Source organism: Genypterus blacodes, unplaced genomic scaffold (assembly GCF_046128005.1).
Source record: "Genypterus blacodes isolate CSIRO-AG114 ecotype Tasmania unplaced genomic scaffold, CSIRO-AGI_Gbla_v1 ptg000067l_1, whole genome shotgun sequence".
NCBI lineage: Eukaryota > Metazoa > Chordata > Actinopteri > Ophidiiformes > Ophidiidae > Genypterus > Genypterus blacodes.
In genome coordinates this window covers 17,430,001-17,453,240 of record NW_027466879.1, presented here as the reverse complement: position 1 = coordinate 17,453,240, position 23,240 = coordinate 17,430,001, and the positions used below count along the sequence as shown (strand labels likewise).

Below are 23,240 nucleotides of genomic sequence, written 5' to 3'. Positions count from 1 at the left end.
TGGTTGTTCTATCTCAACACCCTCTTTCTGTATCACAAAGATCTCCAAAATGTCCTATAACTGCATGTACACTGTCATGTCAGAGGTTTGCTTCAATAGTGTGCTTAACCTTTCTTGTCATCCTCTCTCTTTCTCTCACTCCCTGTCTCTCTCCCTCCCTCATCCCTGTCCTGCATTCTCTATTCCTCAATCCATGACTTCATATGTTTTGCCCTGCATGCCTTTGCACCTCTGGATAATCCCACTGGAAGTTCCTATTGCACACCCAGCCATTCGTGGAGAGGGAATGTCTCATGGAATTGCCTCTCCTGAGGTTTCTTCCTTTTTACCTTATCCCCCTTATATTCAGCTATGAAACATTTTGGGAAGTTTTTAGAGGGGACAGAGAGGGGGAGAAAAAAATAAATAGTGAAAAAAACAAGATGGATATGAACAAGGATATGAACAAGGATATGATATGTGATACCAGACTGTTTGTGCAGAAGGACCTTACCTGTACAGTTGGGTTGACCGTCAAATATTTGACCATGAATTGTGTAACAGTGGGAAGACGGAAACATTTGGCTGAGGTCACAATGTGGGTTCCAACATCACAAGCTGAATTGTTAGGTAAACAGTATGTGTGTGAAAGTACATCTGTGTATGTGTTCATTGATTTGCAGATGAAACCACTTTTAATGATGCCCTGGTAACCGTTCTCTGTTTTTTCTCTGGTAAACTACAGGGTCATCTATTTCTACTCAGGTTACATGCACTCATCCGAAATGTAAGGTTTGACACACACGCACACACACATATTAAGTTTTTCACCTTTTAAATTATTGCAACCTTGAGCTCAAAACAATAATGAATACTATTACACACACAATGCCCTCCAGCTTTTTAGTGCATTTCATTTTAAAAGAAAAGTCAGTTCTAAATTGACTAATTTCAACCAAGATGTGGTCAGAAGTTTATTTGAGAATGTGAAGTAAGACTTCTGTATTTGTGTGTTTAAAGATTTTGCCAAAGACTTGAAACAAAGCAAAATGTCGCCACAAACGAAGTTACCACAAATGAAGCCGCTGATTGCATGCCTAGTTACTCATGGGGGATTGGTGAACTAATAATGAAAACTGGGTAAGAATAATTTTTTATAGCATTTACAAGTGTAAATGTCTCACCATTGTTCAGAGTTGTTTTACTAGAGACGTTTTCCATTTTTTCTTTGTTTATGCTAAGCTATTGTAACGACTCAGGTAAGGACCCCAAAACAGAACTCAGACAGCCTTCAAGAGGAGGGCTGAAGGCTGGAAGAGGGAAGAACTACACCTGAATCAGGGGTGGCAATCAACTGGAGTCAAGATGAGTTGGCATGGCTTTCAGAAACAGGTTAACGTCCAAGGGGCTGGGTGGGAATCAATTGTAAAAGTTCAGGTTTGCAAGCAAAACCAGAAGTGCAGGAAGGGGATGAAGACATCCTGCGAGGAAGTGATGCAAATACTCACAGGTCCTTGGCACCATGGGGCCAGGCAGTGCAGAGCTTTGTTGGCAGGACGTGTAACTGCAGGGATTCAGAAACAGAGAAGTGCGGAGAATGAGTGGGTCAACATGAGTGAGTCAACATGCCACTCAACATGCCAGTTTCTTAGTTACTGTAGTGACCGTTTATACAAAAAAGGCTGTCCCTTTGTTGGTCACATTGTTGGTGGTTCTTCGACGCTTGTTGAATTGCAAGAAAGGAAATCCAAAGAGGTCCAGGCAAAGTTCAAATAATAATGTTGGTTTATTAATAAGTAGGTCCTATAGGGTTTGCATACATAACTTAGATCAATAAAGACTGAAACTTGAATTATGATCGGGAGCAGGTTCCTAAGTCTATCCTCAGCCTACAGCAAGCCAGCAAGGTCAAAAGCTGTGTGCTCCCAGTCAACCACGCCTCCTACTGGTCACTCTCCTATTTAATGGCCGTATGACCTGTAGAGGGCACACATTCTCAGAACATGGAAATAAAGACAATGATTAGAACAACTTATGATAAATGGCAAAATGGCTCCTACAGTTACACTTGTGCAATCCAACGTAATCCTATCCAATGTCTTGACAGGAGATAGGAGACAGAGTCACTGGCGTGACTTCCAAAAGTGTACAAGCTTCCTAGATATGTAGATAGATATGCTGTACCCCGATAACTTATCAAACTCTTTGAAATTTTAATAGACTCAACTTTGCCCTTTTTTTCTCCAGACTAAAATATGCCCAACCAAGCACACAGAAAGGGTAAGATACTCTAAAAACTTTAATTAATTGATTTGTTTACTGTATAATATTTATGCATTGCATTAATTGCTTATTTACTGGTGGGCAACTACTCTTACTGCAGGTTTAAAAGAGTGCATGTCAATAATTATTGTCAGTTGAATAGATTACTAGTAAAAATGGCCTTTTAATCTGACACATTTGACCCCTTCTCGCTCACAGTAAAACCTGTATTTTGGTGGACATCTAAAACTGTCCAATTAAGGACACAAAAATCTGTCTTTGTGTTTGCGATAAGATGTGATTTGATCAAGCAGAAATACAAAAGCACAAATTTATGGCAGAAATATCATCAAGTTGCCATGTGGCACCGAATGTGCTGAAACACAACCGTCGCTGCATCATTCCTCCCAGCTTCCAGCTGCACAACAAAATAATTGTTGTAATATAAGTGAATGACTGACCTAAAACACACCAGTTTAAAGTGAACAACAAGGCAATTTAATTATAGGGTAAATGATTGAATCTATTCCCCGTTTGCTCTCCTCAGACGTATGGATGTGAACTCTGTGACAAACTGGAACGTTCCACTGGTTTGGGAAGGAACCTTCGATCCAATTGTTATTGATGCAATTTACAAAAGAATGGAGCCAAGAATTGCTGTCGTGGTGTTTGCAGTTGGCAAGTAGGTACACTGCACCATCTCATCTCATTGGATGTTTCTGAAGTAGACTCCTCTTCGCTCTCTATGCTCCTCAAAGTGGAATCTCTCTGAAATATAGTCTGCTTGACAGAGCATTTGGAGATCTTTTGTTGTTGTTGTTTTATTTAACACAAGTGCAACTAATTATGTACAATCTGATATATATCTGATACTCCATCTGTACCAGGTACACCCGCTTCCTGAAGGGCTTCCTTGAGTCAGGTGAAAAGCACTTTCTGGTTGACTTCAGGGTCACTTACTACATTTTCACAGACAATGAGCAAGATGTTCCAAAAGAGGTTAGTATTTATTGCAAAATTCTTTGACTTTAATTTATTCTTGTGCTCTTATATCAAGTCCTTATCTTGATATGTTCCATTTATTTATTTGTTGCTTATTTGTGTTTTGTTCTTTCACTCAGATTGATCTTGGTGAAGGAGGGGCAATCTCAGTCATCAATGTCCCAAGTGCAAACCGTTGGCAGGATGTAGTGCTTGGCAGGATGAAATGGGCCACCTTTGCCATTGACAAACAGGTAAGTGAGACAAGACAGAATGAAACTCTAATATAGAGAACATAAAAAATAGTGGTAAGGAAGTAAAATAAAGGAAAAAGTCAAGATTATTATTATTTATTTATTTATTTATTTATAATTTCAGATTCGTAGCAAATCAGACTATCTTTTCATGATGGACATCGACAGCATCTTCTACAACCATGTGGGCGCCGAGTCCCTCAGCCGGCTGTCTGCTGTGCTTCACCGTGGATACTACAAAGTTTGACTCCATTTCCTACACAAGTCATCTTTCGTTCATAACATTGTGAAAGCTATTTAGTCTTACGTATTGTATTTCATGATGATGATGATGATTGCCACTAAAGGATCGCTTTCAGTGTATTGTGTTGACATTCTATTACTTCTCTCTACAACTCCTATAGAGATACGAATCACATTGCATTGTTATGACTTTAATCCAATAGGATAAATATATTTTTGCCTTCAGGAAGCAGAACCAATGTCTAATACTTTAAAACTGTGGTACTCTATGCCAGTGTTTTTCAACCTTTTTTCAGCCAAGGCACCTTTTTTACATTACATGAATTTTTGCACTTCGAAATTTGCGATCTGCTGGTCTGTCTGGCTCAATCTGCCGGTCTGGCCCGCCCGGCCCGGCTCGTGGACTAATTAAGTGAAGTTGGATAATTTCCCACGGCACACCTGACGATCTCTCATGGCACACTAGTGTGCTGTGGCACACCGGTTGACAAACACTGCTCTATGCTACCTTATTTTCCAGACTAGCAGCAATTTGTGCTCTCAGTTATCAAGTCACTTTTTATTTAATATTGAGTTTCTATTGGTATCTTTTCCCTAGAACACTTCAAGGGAGGCTTTTCCATATGAGCGTCGGCCAAAGTCCAGGGCTTACATCCCTCCTGGTGAAGGGGACTACTACGACACGGCAGCAGTCTGGGGCGGATACGTCGAGGACATGTACAAGCTCGTCAAGTAATTATCAAAGAAAAAAATCCTAGGCAATCATCTTGAATCTATTTTACCCGAAGAGTGGGAACAGACAGTAAAGATAAGAAAGAGCAAGGTTGGGTTGATGATTGATAAGTATTGAACATGTCAAAAAAGTTCCTGTTGGTGCTCAAGTGTAGAAGTTTGAAAACTGAAGCCACTAGAAGACTGGAGCATTGAATTCACTGACATATGATGAGATGCTTTAGCTTTCAAAGTCGTAAGGGTTTCTATGACTTTGCACATGTCCCTTGACCACTATCACTTATCACTTACATCACATATGTCAAACTCAAGGCCCGCGGGCCAGATCCGGCCCGCAAATGAATTATCTATGGCCCCCGGGATGATATTTAATTACTATTAGAACCGGCCCGCGGCTGCCCGCTGGTGTTTTGCACGCACCAGCGTAACACTACATTCCCCACAATGCACCGCGAGCGATCTGTCAGTTCATGGAAAGCAAAGGGAAAGACACTACAGCGCTCCGAGATGAGAAGTTCCAGTGTGAAGTGGCGTTTCTGTGCGACATCACGAGCCATCTTAATGTAATGAACCTGCAGCTGCAGGGACGGGGGCGCATCATCTCTGACATGTTCAGTACAGTGAGGGCGTTTAAACTCAAGCTGAGTCTGTGGGAGACGCAGATGCGGAAAGAAAACTTGAGCCACTTTCCGAGCTGCCAGACCATGAAAGAGAAGCTCTCAACCGCTGTTTTCCCGAGTGCACAGTTTGCTGATAAACTCAGCGTACTTGCCGCCGACTTCCGACGCCGATTTGCTGACTTTGAAGCCCAAAAAAGTAGGTTTGAACTGCTCAGCAATCCTTTTGCAGTTGACATGGAAAGCGCACCACCAAACCTACAAATGGAGTTGATTGAGCTCCAGTGTGATGACGCACTGAAGGAAAAATATGAGAGAGTGGGCGCTGCTGAGTTTGCATGTTTCATCCCCGACACAACGCCCCAGCTGCGCATCCAAGCGGCTCAGACGCTCTCTATGTTTGGCAGCACATACCTGTGTGAACAACTGTTCTCTTTGATGAAGCTTAACAAAACATCACATAGGAGCCGGCTAACTGATGAACACCTTCATTCAATCCTGAGGATTTCCTCAACTCAGAGCCTGACCCCAAACATTGATGAAATTGTACAAAAGATGAAACACCACCAAGTTTCAGGCTCAGCCTCAGACAAGTGAGCATCACAGAGCGTTAACGTATTTTCAGTTTTTAATTCAGTTAAATGTTTACATTTGTTACTATTTTCTCATTTTACTATTTGAAAGCAGTGATTGGTGAGGATCATAGAGCAGTACAATAATGCATTTTGGGTTCATAATGCATGCAATTTCATTTCTGCATTTATCTTGTTATCTTGTTAAGGAACATATTTTGTTTTTGAAGGAAATTTACTTGGTTGCTGTTTGCCTGTTGAAAAATGTTTCTGTTGAAATTACTGACAGAGCCATAAGAAAATATTGCTTGATTCATTAAATGATTCAATAATATACACTGTGTGAGGTCTTGGTTCAATAGGCTATGTGCAATCATTTCAATATGTTTTAATAAACATTGAACCAGTCCGGCCCTCGACTTGTAGCAAATGTAGTTTTATGGCCCTCTGTGTATTTTACTTTGACACCCCTGACTTACATGATAGTTTTCACATGCTCAATAGTGCCTCCAAAGACTAATAAAGTGAACTTGATGTGTCAGTTTTGTGGCGACCCTCTTTAAACCAATCAGAAATGACCCAGGTTGTACTAGCAATTTGGGGCAATGCAGGTGGCAAACTGTGCCTTCATTTCAGATATGAATTAGCACAGAGACTACGAGGATAAAACATAAATATAAACATTTACTTGAATAAATATATATTAAAGCTAATGGACATCCATGCATCCATGTTGTCTGTGTTGTTTGTAGTTACTGGCACGATGCTAATCCGATGATCCAGTTTTACAAACGTTTTCTAGGCAATTGAAGTCACACTTCTTTGTCTCTTTTCTTTTCTCAGGTATTGTTATGAGCAGTCAGAGGAGGATGCTAAGAACAATATTGAGGCTGTGTGGCAGGAGGAGAGTCACCTAAACAAGTAAAATATCTTAGTTTATTATCATGTTCAAAGCTTTCCATGTCATTTTCTCTCAGTGTCTGCCCTTCTCTTTGTCACCCAGGTTCCTTTTGTACAACAAACCCACCAAGGTGCTTTCTCCAGAGTATCTGTGGTCAAATTATGATGAGAAACCAGCAGACATCAGAGTCATCAGGATTTCTCAGTTGGTTAAGAACTACAAAGATGTCCGGCCCAACCACGGACAGTAAAATCAAGGCTGCAACTGTTTTCATTTGTTTTTCACGTTTACTTAATAATTTACTGCTGTTATGGTCATAATGTCCTCAGAAGTACCACTGTCCTCCTCTGCAAAAAAAGGGTGCCTCTGTATTTTTCTTGCATTCAGCAGCAAAATGATGGTCTTTCCATACATCTCACCATAAAACTTACAAGAGACCTCATTGTCTTTGTCATTCCTTGTAGTCTGTTTCAGTGCATGTACTTCCTCCACTGTCTGTCATTGCAGTGATCTTAAGTTTAAACTACTAAACTAAACAACATTTGTTTTTGAGTGCACATTGAGTGCACTGTGTCTGGTCCCAACTGCAAACATCCCACCCAGACCCCTTCTTCCTCACCACACCTGTCCTCAACTCTTCCCAACAATTTTCTATGCAAACACTAAAGGCACACACACAGCTCTTCACCCCTTCCCCCAGACTCAGACCACATCCTTGTCCATCTCCGACCTGTTTACACACCTACCGACTGGGTCATCTTGTGCAAATACTATGGGGAGGACATCGACAGTCTGACCCACTGCATCAAGTTGTTTCTCTCACAATAAACCATGGATGACCCCTGATCTGAACGCCCTGCTTATTAAGAAGAGGAGGGTCTTCAGATCAGAGCAGAGGGGAAAGAACGCAGCCCTGAGGGGAACCAGTGCTGATGGTACGTGAGTCTGAGACATGTTTCCCCAGCTTCACGTGCTGCTTCCTGTCAGTCAGGAGGTCTGTGATCGACCTGCAGGTGGAGTCGGGCATGTGAAGCTGGAAGAGTTTGTCCTACAGCAGTGAGGGGACGATGTTGTTGAAGGCAGAGCTGAAGAACACAAACAGGATCCTGGCGTAGGTTCCTGCGGCGTCCCAGTGCTGAAGAGTGAAGTGGAGGGCCATGATGACGGCGTCGTCTACAGACCTGTTGGCTCTGTAGGCGAACTGCAGGGGTCGGTGAGGGATTTCAGGTGGGGGAGCACCAGGCGCTCAAAGGACTTCATCGGGTCTGTAGTCGGGTAAGTAGTCGGGTCTGTAGTCGTTTAGTCCTGTGGTCCTTGGCCTCTTGGGGATGGGGATGATAATTGATGCTTTGAAGCAGGCTGGTACATGGCATGTCTCCAGTGAGGTGTTAAAGATGGCGGTGAACACCGGAGACAGCTGATCAGCGCAGTGCTTCAGCGTGGAGGGTGAGTCAGAGTCCGGACCGACAACTTTGTGGGTGTTCTGACTCTTGAACAGCCTGTTAACGTCCCTCTCTAGAAGTGAGAGGGTCGTTGATGAGGTGGGGGAAGAGGGGGCCTCTGTTAAGACCATATGTGTGAAGATGGAGGTGGAGGTTGAGGTTGAGGAGGAGGAGGTGGGAGGGAGCGGGGGCTGATGATGGCTGTAGGTGTCAAGGGGGATGGTGTCAGGGCTGGCAGCTTGACCATCAAAGCGACAGTAAAACGCATTCAGCCTGTTTGCAAGGCACACATCATTTAAAGGCTGAGCGGGTTTAGGCTTGTAGTTGGTGATTTCTCTGAGACCCTTCCACACAGATGCAGTGTCATTAGCCGCAAACTGCTGCTTCTTATGCAGTGGTCTGCTGGGGCTGTGCAGGTACAGAGAGGGACAGGAAGAGGCTGAACAGGCTGGTGAGGAGGGCCAGCTCTGTCCTGGATGGCCCACTGGACTCCATTGGGGTGGTGGGGGAGAGAAGGCTGTTAGCTATGCTGACCTCCATCATGGACAACACCCCTCACCTCCCCCATGAAACTGTGGGAGCCCTAACCAGCTCCTTCAGTGGCAGACTGCTGCAGCCATCGAGTAGGACTGAACGCTAAAAAGCAGGTCATAACTGTGTGCATGAGTTTTATATATATATATATATATATACAGGGAGGAAGTACGGCATATATATATATATAAATATATTATTCGACAGTGCAATATGTATATATATATAATATAGTATATGATAATAATAATTGTAACAATATATTAGTCTTTTTTTCTTTTTCTACTTTTTTCTACCTTACATATACAGAAGGTGTATAGTGTGTATATGTGTATTTTGTGTATATTGTTTCTTGTGTGTATTTATTTTGTATTTCTTCATCTGTACCTTTGTTACTGTGACAACTGCATTTCTCATCTGTGAGATCAATAAACATCCTATCCTATCTCTTCTTTCTCATTGTGGAGCTGTTTGTGCCACAGACACTATGTTCTCTTATTAAAGAGTGTGTCCAAAGTTGCAATTACGTGCCAAAACTCTGTGACTTACTACATTCTTATCTAGTCTCTGGTTCCGCACAAAAAATGTGTACCTCTCAACAGTCTTGTTCACTTTAGGATAACACGTCTATCAAACAGGGTCATCGTTGATTTCAATTGCTCTTGTTGTTAAAATTACAATGTACATTCAGAAATGTTCGAATTGTGAGTAATGTTTTAAATAAAACAGGAATGACACTCAAAATTAGATTAGATAAGATTCAATTTTATTGTCAATGAGCAAGTACAGGTACAAGCCAATGAAATGCAGTTAGCTCCAACCAGAAGTGCAAAAGTGTACTATTATATATTTAGAATACAGAATACAGAATATATACAATAAACTATGTGCTATAGTGCTAAGTACTAACCATAATTAGAAATTAATAAATATGTAGATAGTGCAAAGAGTCTTGGTGCAAAACGGAAGTGAAATGGAAATGATCAGTGCAAAACAGAAGTTTTGCAAATGGCAGTGGAGTGCAAGATGATGTTAGTGGGAGGATGGAGTTGAGTGGGGGGATGGTGTAGAGTTCAACATGGTCACTGCCTCGTGGAAGAAACTCTTCCTGAGCCTGTTGGTGCAAGAGCGGAGGCTTCTGTAACGCCTGCCGGGTGGGAGGAGGGTGAAAAGTTTATTATTGGGGTGGGATGAGTCTTTTATAATGTTCTTGGTTTTGCCCAGACAGCGTTGACGGTAGATCTGTTCGATGCTGTCCAGCTGTGTACCGGTGATCCTTTGGGCAGTTTTCACCACCTGGAGTGCTTTCCGGTCTGATGCGGAGCAGTTGCCATACCATACTGTGATACAGTTTGTGAGAATGCTCTCAATGGTACAGCGGTAGAAGTTCACCAAGATCCTAGGACAAAGGTGACCTTTCTTAAGGCTCCGAAGAAGGTAGAGGGGCTGTTGCGCCTTTTTAACCAGAGTGAAGGAGTTTATGGACCAGGTGAGATCATGGGTGATGTGGATGCCAAGGAACTTGAGGCTGGACACACGCTCCACTGCAGCTCCATTGATGGAGATGGGGGTGTGTGCATGGCTCCCAGTCGCCTGAAGTCCACGTTGATCTCCTTGGTTTTCTTGGTGTTGAGTGCTAGGTTGTTGTCAGCATAACACGTGGTCAGGTGCCGTACTGCCTCCCTGTAGGCCGTCTCATCGTCGCCTCTGATCAGGCCTATCCCCGTGGTGTCGTCTAACTTAATTATGGAATTGGAACTATAGATAGGAGTGCAGTCATGGGTGTATAGGGAGTAAAGGAGAGGGCTTAGCATGCAGCCTTGTGGCACTCCGGTGTTCAGGGTGATGGTGGAGGAGGAGAGGTTGTCTATCTTAACAGACTGGGGTCTGTTAGATAGAAAGTCCAGAGTCCAATTGCAGAGGGATGAGTTGATACCAAGCTGAGCTTGGAGATTAATTTAAGGATTGTACTAGATGTGTGTGCGTGTGTGTGCGTGCGTGCGTGCGTGTGTGCGTGCGTGTGTTATTTATTTCATGTGAGACGACATTTGTTTGTATATTTGAGCCTCAGAGCTAGCGCAGGCCCCTCCAATCAGATGGCTGAAATGAAAAGATTGCGACAGTGTCGTAAAGCGCCATGTTATGGTGACCAGTCGCCCTCTGAGCAAAGCTGTCAGTCGTCCTTCAACTTCCACCTACTAGCTCATTTTCCATCTACCTGTAAACCTAAAGACTCCAGGCTGAATCATGGCGGGGACACTGGCAAGGAAAGCTATTGATCACCTGAGGAGCAAAGAATTCAGGGATTATTTGATGAGGTATGAGGCGAAAACTAACATCTCTCAGTAAGAAGACAGGCTAATGTAGTTAGCCGGCTGTCGAGGGAGGATCTGCAGCGGCACTACTAGCTCATGCTAACCGCTAGCTGGCTCAACTGTATTGATATAAACCTACACCATGGCGTTTTGTTCGTGTTTCGTCACGTGTGTGTGTGTTATATTCTGTTGTTTTGTCATATTACTTTTGAAGGACAGCTTTACCTTGTGTGTTGGCACGCAGTATGGAGGCGGCTGTTTTTGAGAATTAACCCGCTATAGTCAGAAAAGCTTCGCTTCCTTTTAAAGACAATCACCCCCATATACAGTATTATTCATAAGTATTTGATGCAGAAACAAGCTTAAATTTAAAACACGTCCAGTGCAGTGAGTGTGTTCTAACCGGTTGAACCAGTTTAAATCGTTCTTATTCCTGTCTGCATGTTGAAACAAGACTAAGCAAATCATCGAAGCTAAAAGAAACGTTTTCAGCACTCCTCTGCTTACATGTGAAATTAAAGAAAATGTAAATTAATACTTAAGTGTTTGCACATTCACTAGTGTTGCTAGTGAAGAGCTATTGGACTATAGGAATAAATTCAATTCAACTAGTCTGCTACAGTAGAGGTCAAATATAGTGTCAGTGTTGTGGAAACAGCTGCATTACAGTGTGTAGTGCAAAGTGAAGTGGGCTGTCAAAGGCTTTGGTAGTTTCAGGAAAGATAGGATGGTACTTTAGATAAATACACATCTAGTGCAAAACTATGTGAAAAGGGAAAAAGTATAGTAAGGATATTACAACTGTTGATTAAAGAGTACAAAAATACAAGTACAGATTATTCTATTGCGGATAGAATTAAGCCAGTTTAAAATCTAGGTTCAGATGCAAAATCAAGTAATAACGATTTAGTTTCTTCATAACACATGTGTACGTGCAGGTTAGTTTGGCTTACATTTTGAAAAACTAAAAAAAAAGGCCAAGAGCTTGAGCAGTGATGCAAGAGGCCTCCTTTGTTTACATGTGTCACAGACAGACATGATGGTCTCTCTTGTCCTTGTTTGATGAGTCCTTACTCTTTGCCCTTGTTAAAAGACATTTCTGGTAAATATTCACTCAATAGCCAGGGTTTTTTTTTTTGTTTCATCTGTACAATCCAGTGCAGTCCAGTACAGCAGGATGAAGCTGTAGTTAACCCAACCACACTTACATAAATAAGACTATAAAAATCACCATGGTGTCATATAAACACACCTCTGACACAGTGTCCTCACACCCTCACAAAGGTGAGCCTTATTGCAGGGTGTGTGTGTATGTATTTATGTGTTTGTCTGGACATAAGACATTGTGCATAACTTTTGCCACCGTGTGCATTTTTTCAAGTCTAAATATTCTCTCATTGTTTCTTTGTTGGTTTGTTGCGATGCTGCATATATTCACAATAATCAGTATGCTGTCATCTTGTGTTTTTACAGATGTGACATAAGGGTTACTACTTGTTGTGTTGTATTACTTATTTAAGCTTCTTCGAGACCAAGCTCATTTCAGTATGACTTATCTGTTTTTTCCCTCCCCCTCCTTTCTCTCCTGTGCGACCTTGAAAACGACCCGTTCTCCAGCACGGTAAGCACTCATAATTTTTTGTTTGTCCATTTATCTAACCCAAATATCCGTCCTTTACTTCTCGTCCTATTTTTTTCTGCTTGTTTTGATTGTCTGTCCTCCTGTCTGACTTGGATTACTCATTTGTGCCTTTCAAAGTGTCTGCATGACTGCGTCATGTTTGTATTCCATTTGACAAAAAGTGTCCTTTTAAATGATCAGATTCACAAATACATAGGTTGTAGGCTGGACCAAACATTTCACAATGTTACTGACTTAAATGTCAGAAATGTAACTTATCTGTGTGTGCGCGTGTTTGTGTCCATAGCACTTCTGGGGTCCAGTAGCAAACTGGGGTCTTCCTATTGCGGCCCTCACAGACATGAAGAAAAGCCCTGAGATCATCAGTGGCAGGATGACCTTCGGTAATTCATTCACACATGCAGAAACAACACAAACCCTGTTCTTTGCAAACTAAAGACACTAACTTTCAGTTGCTGTCGCTGTCCTCTTATCTGCAGGAGGCTTTTTGCGCTGAACAGCATGAGGATTTAAATTTTGTACTCTGCGATTCAATGGGTTCAATGTCTCCTTAACCGTTGGAGATCATTAGTAATTTGTACTTTAATTTGTACATGTACTGTATTTGATGTCCCTCTGTTTAAAGAGAGTTTGTAATCGTTTATTGCCTGTGTGTTTCCTCCTCTCAGCGCTGTGCTGTTATTCTCTGCTCTTCATGCGGTTTGCCTACAAGGTGCAGCCACGCAACTGGCTACTGTTTGCCTGCCACTTGACCAATGAGTCGGCACAGCTAGTTCAGGGAGGTCGTCTGATCAAATACAAGTAAGCTGTACTCTGGTCTGATCTCTCCTTTATCTTTGTGAGCATCGCAGTCCCATTAAATGGTAATATATCTATATACCTATCATTGACCAACCAATGTGGCTGTATGATACATTTTATATAATTTTACCAGGTAGGACTGGAATAAGTAAACTCCTAAAAATATTAAATAGTCCAGTTATTACTCCTTGGACACATTTTGCGAGGAGAGTTTTACCCATAATTTGATTCGATTGATGAATTCTGCTGCGTTCATACAATCCAGTAGGGTGGTGAAATCTAATCTCATTATTTCTGTATCGTTTCAGCATGGAGAAGAAGACAGGATCTTAGTAGCAGAGTGAAGCCGATCCTGAACACCCACTGCAGAGTGACGTCCTGTCCTCTCCCACGTCCACGTAAACCCACACATCAGAACTACTGCATCAAAACAGAGGATCCAATCATCAAAACAGGGATATTTGGCACACTTATTTTTTTAAACTAACATTACTAAGATCCATCATCCTTATGACTTTTTAATCAATTTTAAATACACAGCAAGCAATCAAGGTCAAGGGCTTTGTTTTTCTCTGATTTAGTTTTAGGTTTTTGTGTGACATTCAACAATATGAGGGAGATTGCACACTTTGAGATACGCAGCCTAGCTGTTACATGCCCTGCACACTGGATCTATTTTGCTGTTGCATCTTTGCAAAATAGGTTCAGGCAATATATTCATGAATTATTTTAGATCAAAGGCATTCAGATTTTTATTGTGTGCTCATTGTGTGTGCTCAGTAATTTAAAAGGAATTGTGTTTTTTAGAAAATGATGCCTGAAATCATTTTGTTCAAATATATCCAAATTGTCATGATATAATTGGGTGAACTTATCAACTTTCACCTTTTATTTTAAAACACAAACACAGAGCGGGGCCTTTTGAAGTGACCTAAAGCAAGCTGGTATGCTCTAAACTACAGGAAAACTATACAGACTGATTTTATTACAGTAATGCTGAATAATCTAAGATTATTTAAAGAGATGTATAAGTAATACAAACTACTGTTGTTGTTTTCTGTGGTGAGGCTCCCCAAGATGAGGGTTAGAGCTGAGACTGCATGAAAGCTGGGCTGCTCCTTTCGGTGCTGCACAAAGCATGTATTATGTGTTGTCATTCCTATCATTAATTTATTCACATATTGTGTAATTCACATTTTTTCCCCCTGATTGAGCTGATTCTGTGTGACCTGGAGAATAAACTGGTTAAAAAGTCATGAGCACTATTTAATTTGTGAGTAACTTGCTGTATTTGAATCGTTGTTCTAGTTTTGTTTTGTTTAGATTTCACTTGAGTCACGTTTGCCCCTAAGCGCTGCTCTGCCACTGTTGGTGTCATTCAGTGTCCAACATGTAAGCAGGGTGAAGTCACAGAGGGGATTGCTTCATAAATACTCTCATTTCATTGCACCCTAAAGCTTTTTGTAAACACATAAATGGGGGAAAACAAGTTACCAGTTTGATAGTTGTGTCTGATCATTCCTATGCAACAACTAGAATAGATCTGTTCCAATTCTTATTTTATTTTATTTTTTTAGTCTAATGATACTGAGGTTTTGACATTGTCTTTACGCTAACTTTGATGTAAATGTGATTAGCAAAACTTAACACACATCCATTGAGTCAATGTGAAGTATTTACTCACTATATTTTTTAGAGCTGGATGAATTAGTCAATCCTTGGATAAAAACATGTCATAGCTCACCTTTCAAGCAAAGCATTATTGAGCATACCATCAAAACTATACAAGAACTGTGGAGACTGATGAGAGTTGCCTGGAAGATTCAATCAATCCTGTCAGCATGGAGCAGAGCCATAATCACCTTCATCCCAAAAGACAAAGTTTAGAGGCATTGCCCTACTCAACGTAGAAGGGAAGATTTTCTTTTTAGTGGTGGCAAGACGCATAACCAGTTACCTCCTGTCCAACTACATTGACACCAGTTGCCAGAAGGCAGTGGTACCTGGGTTCTCTACAAATGTTCTGGGTTAAAGGTGCAAAACATCTGTGAAGGGTGACTAGAAAACCTGTGCTTCCAACAGCCAGATCCAATTCTCACAGATGCCCATAGATGCAAGTAAATGTGAAATTAATGTAACAAAAAATGGTTGATGGAATAACACACAAAGTTAGTTAGTTATTTTTGTCCTATGAAGTAAACCAGGAAATCCACCAGATGGCGCTAGTTGATTAAAATGGTTCGGACTGGGGTCTCTGCGGCAGAAGAAGAAGACTGTGAGGAAACATGGCGTCTCTGGGCAGCGTAGAGTGGAGAGCTATCTGCGACAAATTCACCACCGCCCAAAATCTCACTGAAGTGGAATCACGAAACGACCCCGAAAACGACCCGTTCCGTTCCAAATACAAAGCCAGGGAGCTCCTCCGAGAGATATACTGTTCGCTGAAGAATTTCGAAGCTTGCGAGGGTGAAGACGACAGCGGCGGCAGCAGCGCTGAGAGCGGCGACCAACGTCCGTCCGAGGACCCGGTGGACGGCCAGACAGATGACGGCTACGACCGAGGCTTCAGCGGCGACTCGCCGGCCGGACTGCGGGCCTCCAAACTCGGGGCTGTGGAGTATTATCTTGGCGTCAACCACGTCGACACGGAGGAACTGTCAGCCGGACAGGAGCATCTGATGAACTGCATGAAACTGCTGGAAAGATGCAGAGTGTCGCCCGAGAATGTGTCGCTCTTCATCCATGTCAGGGTAACTGAACCACCATTAACCACTTAGTTTACCTTTAAAAACATTAATGGCTACTTGGTTCTTAACACATTTGCACAGACATTCACCATTGAATATTCACAACACTAAGATACAATGAAACCCGTGTCAATATAGTGACGTCATAGACAGCCTCTGAACGGAATTGTTGACCCATGTAAAAGCTGTTTGTGCCACACATACATGGCAGAGCTGTGTTCACTTATAAGCACACATGGGATCTAAGTAACAAAAAGTCAGAATTGAGCATTAAGATCTGTTATGTGATATTGGCTCACCGATTAGCTCACCTGCTTTCTAACACTTAACATCCTTTTGTTAACACATCTACATCCTGTCTCAGGGATATTTTGGAATACTACATGACATATTGTCTGTTGGTCTTGTGTATCAGAACCAGCTTGGCATCCTGTGGGCCGGGCGGGATGAGACGGAGACAGCCCAGGGCTTCCTCGAAACGGCAGAATCCATCTACCAAAGATACATAAAGGAGGTGAGGGTGGCGCCTGTGTGAGTGCTACTGTATATACTGACTGACCAAACAGTGTCCTGCCACAGCTGTGATCAAGATTGCCTAACCCTCTTCATCAATAGCTGCAATGTTTTTGCAGGAAGGAAGTCCTCCTACCGACATGACGGAGTACTTCACTACCGAAGCGAACCTCCTGACTCATCAGGATAGGACCAAGAGGTGACTCAAACACTGACATCCACATACAGAGGCGACACACACACACACACACACACACACACACACACACAAACACAGTCTCACAAACTCATTTGTTTCTTTGTGTCTCCGTCCCTCTTCACTTTCCCTCCCTCTCCTTTTCATTTTCCTTGTACATCTCCCAGGTTTGAGCTGGCTTACACCCACACCATGTACTACCTGGCTCAAGTCTATAAGAACCTTGGTGAGTCTGATCTGTTTCCAGTCATAGGTCTCTATATATCGGCTGCTCTAAATTAATTCAGTAAAATAATGGTGCAAATCACAGTGATTGATCTCTATATGTAAAATCACAGTAGAGTCCATCACTCTGTTGTCACCTTTTATTAGTTAACCAACACTTCCATGTAATGAGGAGCCAATTGAGATTCTTTCCTTACAACCATCCAATGTTGTGGTATTGGATTTGGATTTGTGAAGGCAAATCTTAGTCTGAACCTCCCTGTTGGTATATATTTTATTTGCTGAGTGTTCAGTAATAGTGTCCACGCTGTTCTGTGTTACAGGTCAAACAGAGCGCGCTGCCACCTACTGCCACAGTACACTGCAGAGACAGTTACGCTTAAATCAGTACAATCCAATGGAGTGGGCTCTGAACGCTGCTACGCTCTCACAGTATTACATCACCAAGGTACATTTTGGATCAAAACTCTCCCAACCTACTCCGTACAACGAAGACCTGGATCATTGCTGACTCAGTTGAGACGTTGTTGTCACTGAACATGTTTTCTCTCACCAGCCCAGCATCCATCTGTCACAGTACTTTATTGTGAGTATAACTATTTGGAGGTATTTGTCCTTGCTTGTAATTTTTAGGGTCGGTACATGGAAGGCAGACACTGTCTCTCAGCAGCTACCGTCATATCTGCTCTAGCAGGGGAGGCTCCCTCTGAGGCCGCGGCACAGGAGAGTAAGTGTCTTTCTAAACCTCTATTGACTTGTATGTTAGTACAAAAGATCTCTTTTTGTCTGTTTACAAACCCTGCCCTGTATTCTGTTCCTGCGCGCTGGTCCACTCACTTCTTCCAAATACAGTACAGTATATTTCCCTCTGTCTCTCTCCCTTTATCTGCTGTATGTCAGTACCCGTGTCTCCCTCTGTGTGGCGCAGGTGAGACAGAGTGTGAGCGCAGGGAGCAGCTGAGACAGAAGAGGGCGGACATCGCCAGGTGTTGGATCAAATATTGTCTCAACCTGCTGCAAGATGCTAAGAAATTGCTCGAGGTACTGTGCTGGGAAAAACCAGAGGTTGAAGGAGTGAGACAATGAGAGAGAGAGCAAACAGACAGACAGACAGAGAGATAGAGAGAGAGATGAGACAGACAGACAGGGAGAGAGAGGGGGAAAACGAGAGTGACGATGAGAGAGCAAGAGAACAGGGAATGGGGAGAGAGTGATACCAAGAGCGAGAGAATGAGGAAATGAGAGAGCGACAAGTTTCTGCTTTGTTTTTCGTTCTGATTCTCTTTCTTTCTCATTTTCTCGTAAACGAGAAAGAATGAGAAAATGAGAAAGAAGGAACAAGAGAACATTATCGTTCTTTCTTTCTCGTTTTCTTTTTCTCTCGTTCCTTCTCTCTCTTTGTTGTCTCGTTCTCTCTTTGTTTTGGTCTTTTTTCTTGTTTTTTCGTTCTCTCGCTCCCTTTTCCAGTTTTTCCACAAAAATAACACGAAAACAGGAGGGTGACTCACAGGAGCTGACACACAACAAATGACAGACAAGCGAGCGAGAGCGAGCCATTAGAAGGCGTTCCCAGCTGTACTCCTGATGACTCAGTACTGAAACAGGCTCCTGGGTCGTTACTGTGACACAGTGATGAAGACTACAGACGTCTCAAAGTGATTCCATGAAGATCTCGCCAAGTCTGAACACCTCATGACCTCAATCTGTATATCTGTCAGACTTTGATGTGTCTGTATGCGTCACCCGTGCGTGTCTGTGTCTCTGATACACTCGCCAACACCGTCTCACTGGGCCTGTCCTCGTGTCCATCACCAGGACAACATCGGTGAGCTGGACGTCGATCGGCAGGAAGAGCTGAAGAGAGCCAGAAGAGGCGAGGAGGAGGAGGAGGAGAAGGGGAGGAAGAGTGCTCTGCTGTTTGGCTCTGAGGACACTTTTGACTCCATCGCCAGCCTGGAGGAGAAGGTTTGTGTTTCAATGTTTCAAGAACTATATTACTGGTTGCTGGTTCCTTCCTGTGACCTAAGTAAAGGTTGCTGGAAAGGTCCCTGCTGTGTAAACGTGTCTGTTATTAATACAGCCTACCCCTAGATTCAAAAAGTAGATAGTAGTCACGTCAAATAAAGTGTTGATATAACAGCGTTTCACCAGGGGGCGCTATTCTACAGCCAATGTTGGGCGCAGTACATGAGCAGCGCTCTACATCGCTCACGTTTGCTTTGTGTTTTTTACAGGTGCGCTTTTTAATCCCGTTAGATTTCACAGAGGCGAGAGCTGTGTTTCTGGTGGGACAGACCTATGTCACACAGGTATCCACAACACACACACACACACACACACACACACGGATTTAAGTAATTCCTGCACTGAAGCCGGGTGGGTGAGGCGTCATCATTGTGGGATTAGATCACACACACCCCACTAATAAGGCAGGCCAATGCGTCACAGGATGACCTTATCACAGACCTCATCAGGTCGCGGTTCATTTTCATTTCATTTGGAACATGTACATGTGGAACACGATCTGTAGACTACTAAGCATTGGTCTCTTTTCATCACCCGTCCGTCCTTTGATTTTTTGCCCTTTCAGGCCAAGGACTACTTTCAGATAGACGGCTATGTGACGGACCACATAGAGATCCTGCAGGACCATAGCGCTCTGTTCAGGGCTCTGGCTTTCTTTGAAGAGGATCTGGAGCGACGCTGCAAGATGCACAAACGACGAGTTGACATGTTGGAGCCAATCTGCCTAGGTGCCGTGCTCCCTTTGTTGTTGTTGTTCATCGGTTGTCGTTGACCACTTACAGTCTCCCATCTTATGAGGGGAATTCATTCATTTGTTCATTCAGTTCTGTTCCTTTCTTCCCCCTCGGTTCCTGTGTAGACCTGAACGCTCAGTACTACCTGTTGATCCGCAGACAGTTGATGTTTGAGTTGGCAGAGATTTACAACGAGATGATGGACCTGAAACTCAGCCTGGCCAACAGACAAGCAGACACACAGTCTCTTGACAACCACACCATTAAAAAGTTCAACCACCTCTGCTCTGCCTCTGCAAAGTGAGTGTGACGAGGCCTCTGTCTCTGTGTGTGTGTGTGTGTGTGTGTGTGTGTGTGTGTGTGTGAGTGAGTGTGTTTTCTATATTGAATCATATTTGATCTAAAACTCTCTCTCCAGATACTTCCAGATGTTTCTAGACTCTCTGTGTTCTCCAGAGGGAAAGTTTCCAGAGCACCTAGAGGAGGAGGTTCTCAGACCGGCTCTGGTGGCCCAGTTCAGAGTGGCCAGACTCTACAGCCGACTGATCTCCACTTCACCCTCTGCTCAAATGGACAATCTGGACAAGTCTCTGAACTGCTACAAGTAGGACCATGTATTTTGCTGTTATCGTACGGTGGTTTGAAATATTTTAGAATATAACAATTCCACCCTGTTTCAGAAAAAAAATCACCCGGTCTTCTCAGGTCCTAAAATGAGGAGCACACACGGTTACCTCATATCATGGAACCAGTCTTCCTTTGTTGACATCCCTAAATCTCTTAGGGTCTCTTGCAATTTTCTCCGCTTCCTCTCACACAAATTTGGGTAAAATGGAAAGTCGAGCAGCATTGCAGAAACCTGCAGCTTTTTTTTTTTTTAATTTGCATGAAACCGGTGATGCTGGCGGGACAAAAAACTACAATTAGGTCTGGACTTTGACTTGATTGCAACCCCTTGATTCTTGTCCTTCATTACCTTCCTTATTCCTGCAGAGAGTCAGCACTTCATTTTAACACTTGGCATCTCCATTTTAGATAGTGTCTTGTTGAAAAACTAACTTATTTTATTAACTTTACTTTCCTTTATGTAACTTTTTTCATTCTGTGGCTAAGAAGTCAGAAACAGCTTCGTTGACGACAGAGCAGTTTGGCACAATTTGGACTTTTAATCGTCCATCTTCCTCATTCTAAACACAAGTAAAAGCAGAGAAGACGTTTGTAACCCTTGGTCTTTTAAAAGACAACAAGACACGATGTAGTGCGACATTTAACTGTTGAACAGACAAGTTCCTTTGTTGTAGTTAGTCCTATGGTGTTAGCGATTGATCATTAAGATCCAGAACCGCAATTGCAGTTTAATATCTGATACGTCCCCTACCCCGGGACCATATATTAAACTGATTTTTGGAGCAGGGAGATGGAATCTGGGCTTGCTCCGTCCACTCTACGCATCGACCTGGTATTGCAGCACATCCAGGGACGGTGCCCCTCTCTCACACTGTAGGAAGGAAAAGGAACATTGCATTGCATTCGCGCTCTCCCCTCATCACACTGTCCAATACAAATCAATGACTATCATTTGTCTCCATGGCCTGAGATAGGACTGTTGACAAGTAACGTTTGTTTGAGTTTGATTCTTACGTTTGTGCTGTTGAACTGAATAGGACAGGACGTATGCTACATGATCCTCTATGTTTTTGACCGGCGTAATGTGTTGACCACCTCTTTAACCCTCCTCTTGCTGTGCAGGTATGTGGTGCAGTATTGCGAGGCCCACCCCGAGGCAGCAGCCGCTGTGGAGACGGAGCTGGAGCTCAGCAAGGAGATGGCCGGCCTGCTCCCTCTCAAAATCAACCGCCTCAAAGCAAAGATGGTCGTAAACAGCTGCCCATCTGAGTTGACTGATTGTGTCTAAATTGTCCATTGGGTCCATATTAATCATCTTACATGCATAAACAGCGGACAGTCCCAGTAGTTACAGCAGTTTGCCTGACGTCCTCGCTTGTTTTATCTTGTCGATGGCCTTCTGTTTGTGCAACAAGCATGCTGCTGTCACATGTCTTATAGTACATTGCAGCCTATATACAGTGTGTGTGTGTATGTGCTCTGTGTAGTCAAATGTTGATTTTAGATAATGCATTGAGCAGACACTGTCTAAAACTGATAGTAAACGATTGAACGATAAGAAAGTAAAAAAGACAGATCTGATTTTGTTTTATTACTTACACCTCCTTCACCCCAAACAGCTGTAGTTTAGTAGAGTCTGCAGCACCGCCAATGTGGATCTGTATATAAATGACTTTTTAAAAATGAGTCCGGTGTACCTATGACCCTGGTCTAATTCATTCCTGTCTTGTATGGATACTCACATTGGTTTTTATTTAACGTGGCTCTATTTTCTGTGAAGCACTTTTGTTTGTTCCCTCCGTTCCTCTTTCTCTCCAGTTTCTCTGAGGGTTCCACAAAGATTAGACAGCCTGAGGTGCAGGTAGCAGAGTAGATCCCAGTTCCCAAACACGAATGCCAACTTTACCTAGCACCAGGTGTGCTTTTGTTCTGTGTTTGTTCATGTTTTACATGATTTAACATAATAATAAACAAATAATACAGACTATTAAACCTTTGAGTCTTTCTTTACACTTTCCTTTGTAGGTTTATACCAGCACGTTCTCTAATAATTGTTTTTTTGGACTTGAGGCACATTTACTTTAGTCTTTTATTCCTAACAGTGCGATAGCTCTTCACAAACTTCTTCACAGGGAGTCTTCAGGCTATGTCTCGTGCAAATGAATACACTAATACTACAACACACAGTATTAACCCTGACTGACTTAATGAGTGCTTTTCTCCTCTACATAATGAAGCTTCCTGTTCTACACAAATATCATTTACAGTTCAATATTAAGTTATTATATTTGCAATAGAAGCAGTTTCCTTGTGTTAACCCTGTTTTGTTAATTGCCCTGATGATGTTTCTTTACCTTTAGTAATGCTTGTCAAAACTTGTGCTGAAATACCTGCTCTGCCACACGAAACCTGAAGTGAAAGTTCAGTCGATGGAAAACAGTCGTTGGCCAAGACGTTTCTCTGAAGCAGACTAACTGATGAGTATTTCATGCTTATTCTTGTAAAAATGTGTTTGTTTTCGACGTCGAAACTGAAACTCCTGTCGTACCTGATCAGATATTTTGTTCTTCATTGAAACGTTGCTGAGAATATGTCACATGACCTACATACACTTCATGAATGTATTGCTTCATCAATGTGTCACGGTTCCCAGAAATTGAATAGACAGTTTCTAATGCAATACACCGCAAATGTAAGCTGGTGAGGTCAAATCAGTCAGGAAACCTCCACTTACTCTGATTTACAGATTATTCCATTGTTACTTAGAAATATGTGTGAGCTGGAAATCTTTTGTCAATTGCTGACAAGACAGAAAAAGCATTTACACACCCGAACCGCCACAGATCTTTTGTAACTTGGCAGTCACTGCAGAACAGTGGAAGGTTTCAAAGTGAGTAC

The 23,240-nt window shown here is 42.6% G+C and overlaps 3 protein-coding genes and 1 pseudogene across 3 annotated transcripts; all 4 read left to right on the top strand.

Moving 5' to 3' along the window:
• The first annotated feature begins 2,792 nt into the window (after positions 1–2,792).
• Positions 2,793–8,623, top strand: LOC143004914 (globoside alpha-1,3-N-acetylgalactosaminyltransferase 1-like). The gene is made up of 9 exons (XM_076156090.1): positions 2,793–2,923; positions 3,129–3,240; positions 3,363–3,476; positions 3,601–3,717; positions 4,318–4,451; positions 6,484–6,561; positions 6,644–6,787; positions 8,061–8,157; positions 8,354–8,623. Exons 1-9 carry the CDS (start codon positions 2,793–2,795, stop codon positions 8,621–8,623), a joined length of 1,197 nt encoding a protein of 398 aa, XP_076012205.1.
• Positions 8,624–10,650: 2,027 nt separating this feature from the next.
• mpc1 (mitochondrial pyruvate carrier 1) lies at positions 10,651–14,531 on the top strand. Its single transcript, XM_076155841.1, has 5 exons — positions 10,651–10,835; positions 12,450–12,453; positions 12,761–12,857; positions 13,143–13,275; positions 13,584–14,531. The coding sequence occupies exons 1-5, from the start codon at positions 10,765–10,767 to the stop codon at positions 13,606–13,608; spliced, it is 330 nt and encodes a 109-aa protein (XP_076011956.1). The 5' UTR covers positions 10,651–10,764; the 3' UTR covers positions 13,609–14,531.
• Positions 14,532–15,526: 995 nt separating this feature from the next.
• Positions 15,527–21,890, top strand: kifbp (kinesin family binding protein). Its single transcript, XM_076156105.1, has 13 exons — positions 15,527–16,025; positions 16,438–16,536; positions 16,655–16,734; positions 16,899–16,957; positions 17,280–17,404; positions 17,590–17,683; positions 17,885–17,997; positions 18,772–18,921; positions 19,191–19,265; positions 19,547–19,709; positions 19,841–20,015; positions 20,134–20,319; positions 21,465–21,890. Exons 1-13 carry the CDS (start codon positions 15,561–15,563, stop codon positions 21,628–21,630), a joined length of 1,950 nt encoding a protein of 649 aa, XP_076012220.1. The 5' UTR covers positions 15,527–15,560; the 3' UTR covers positions 21,631–21,890.
• On the top strand, positions 21,037–21,208 carry LOC143005105 (U2 spliceosomal RNA; annotated as a pseudogene).
• Positions 21,891–23,240: the final 1,350 nt, after the last annotated feature.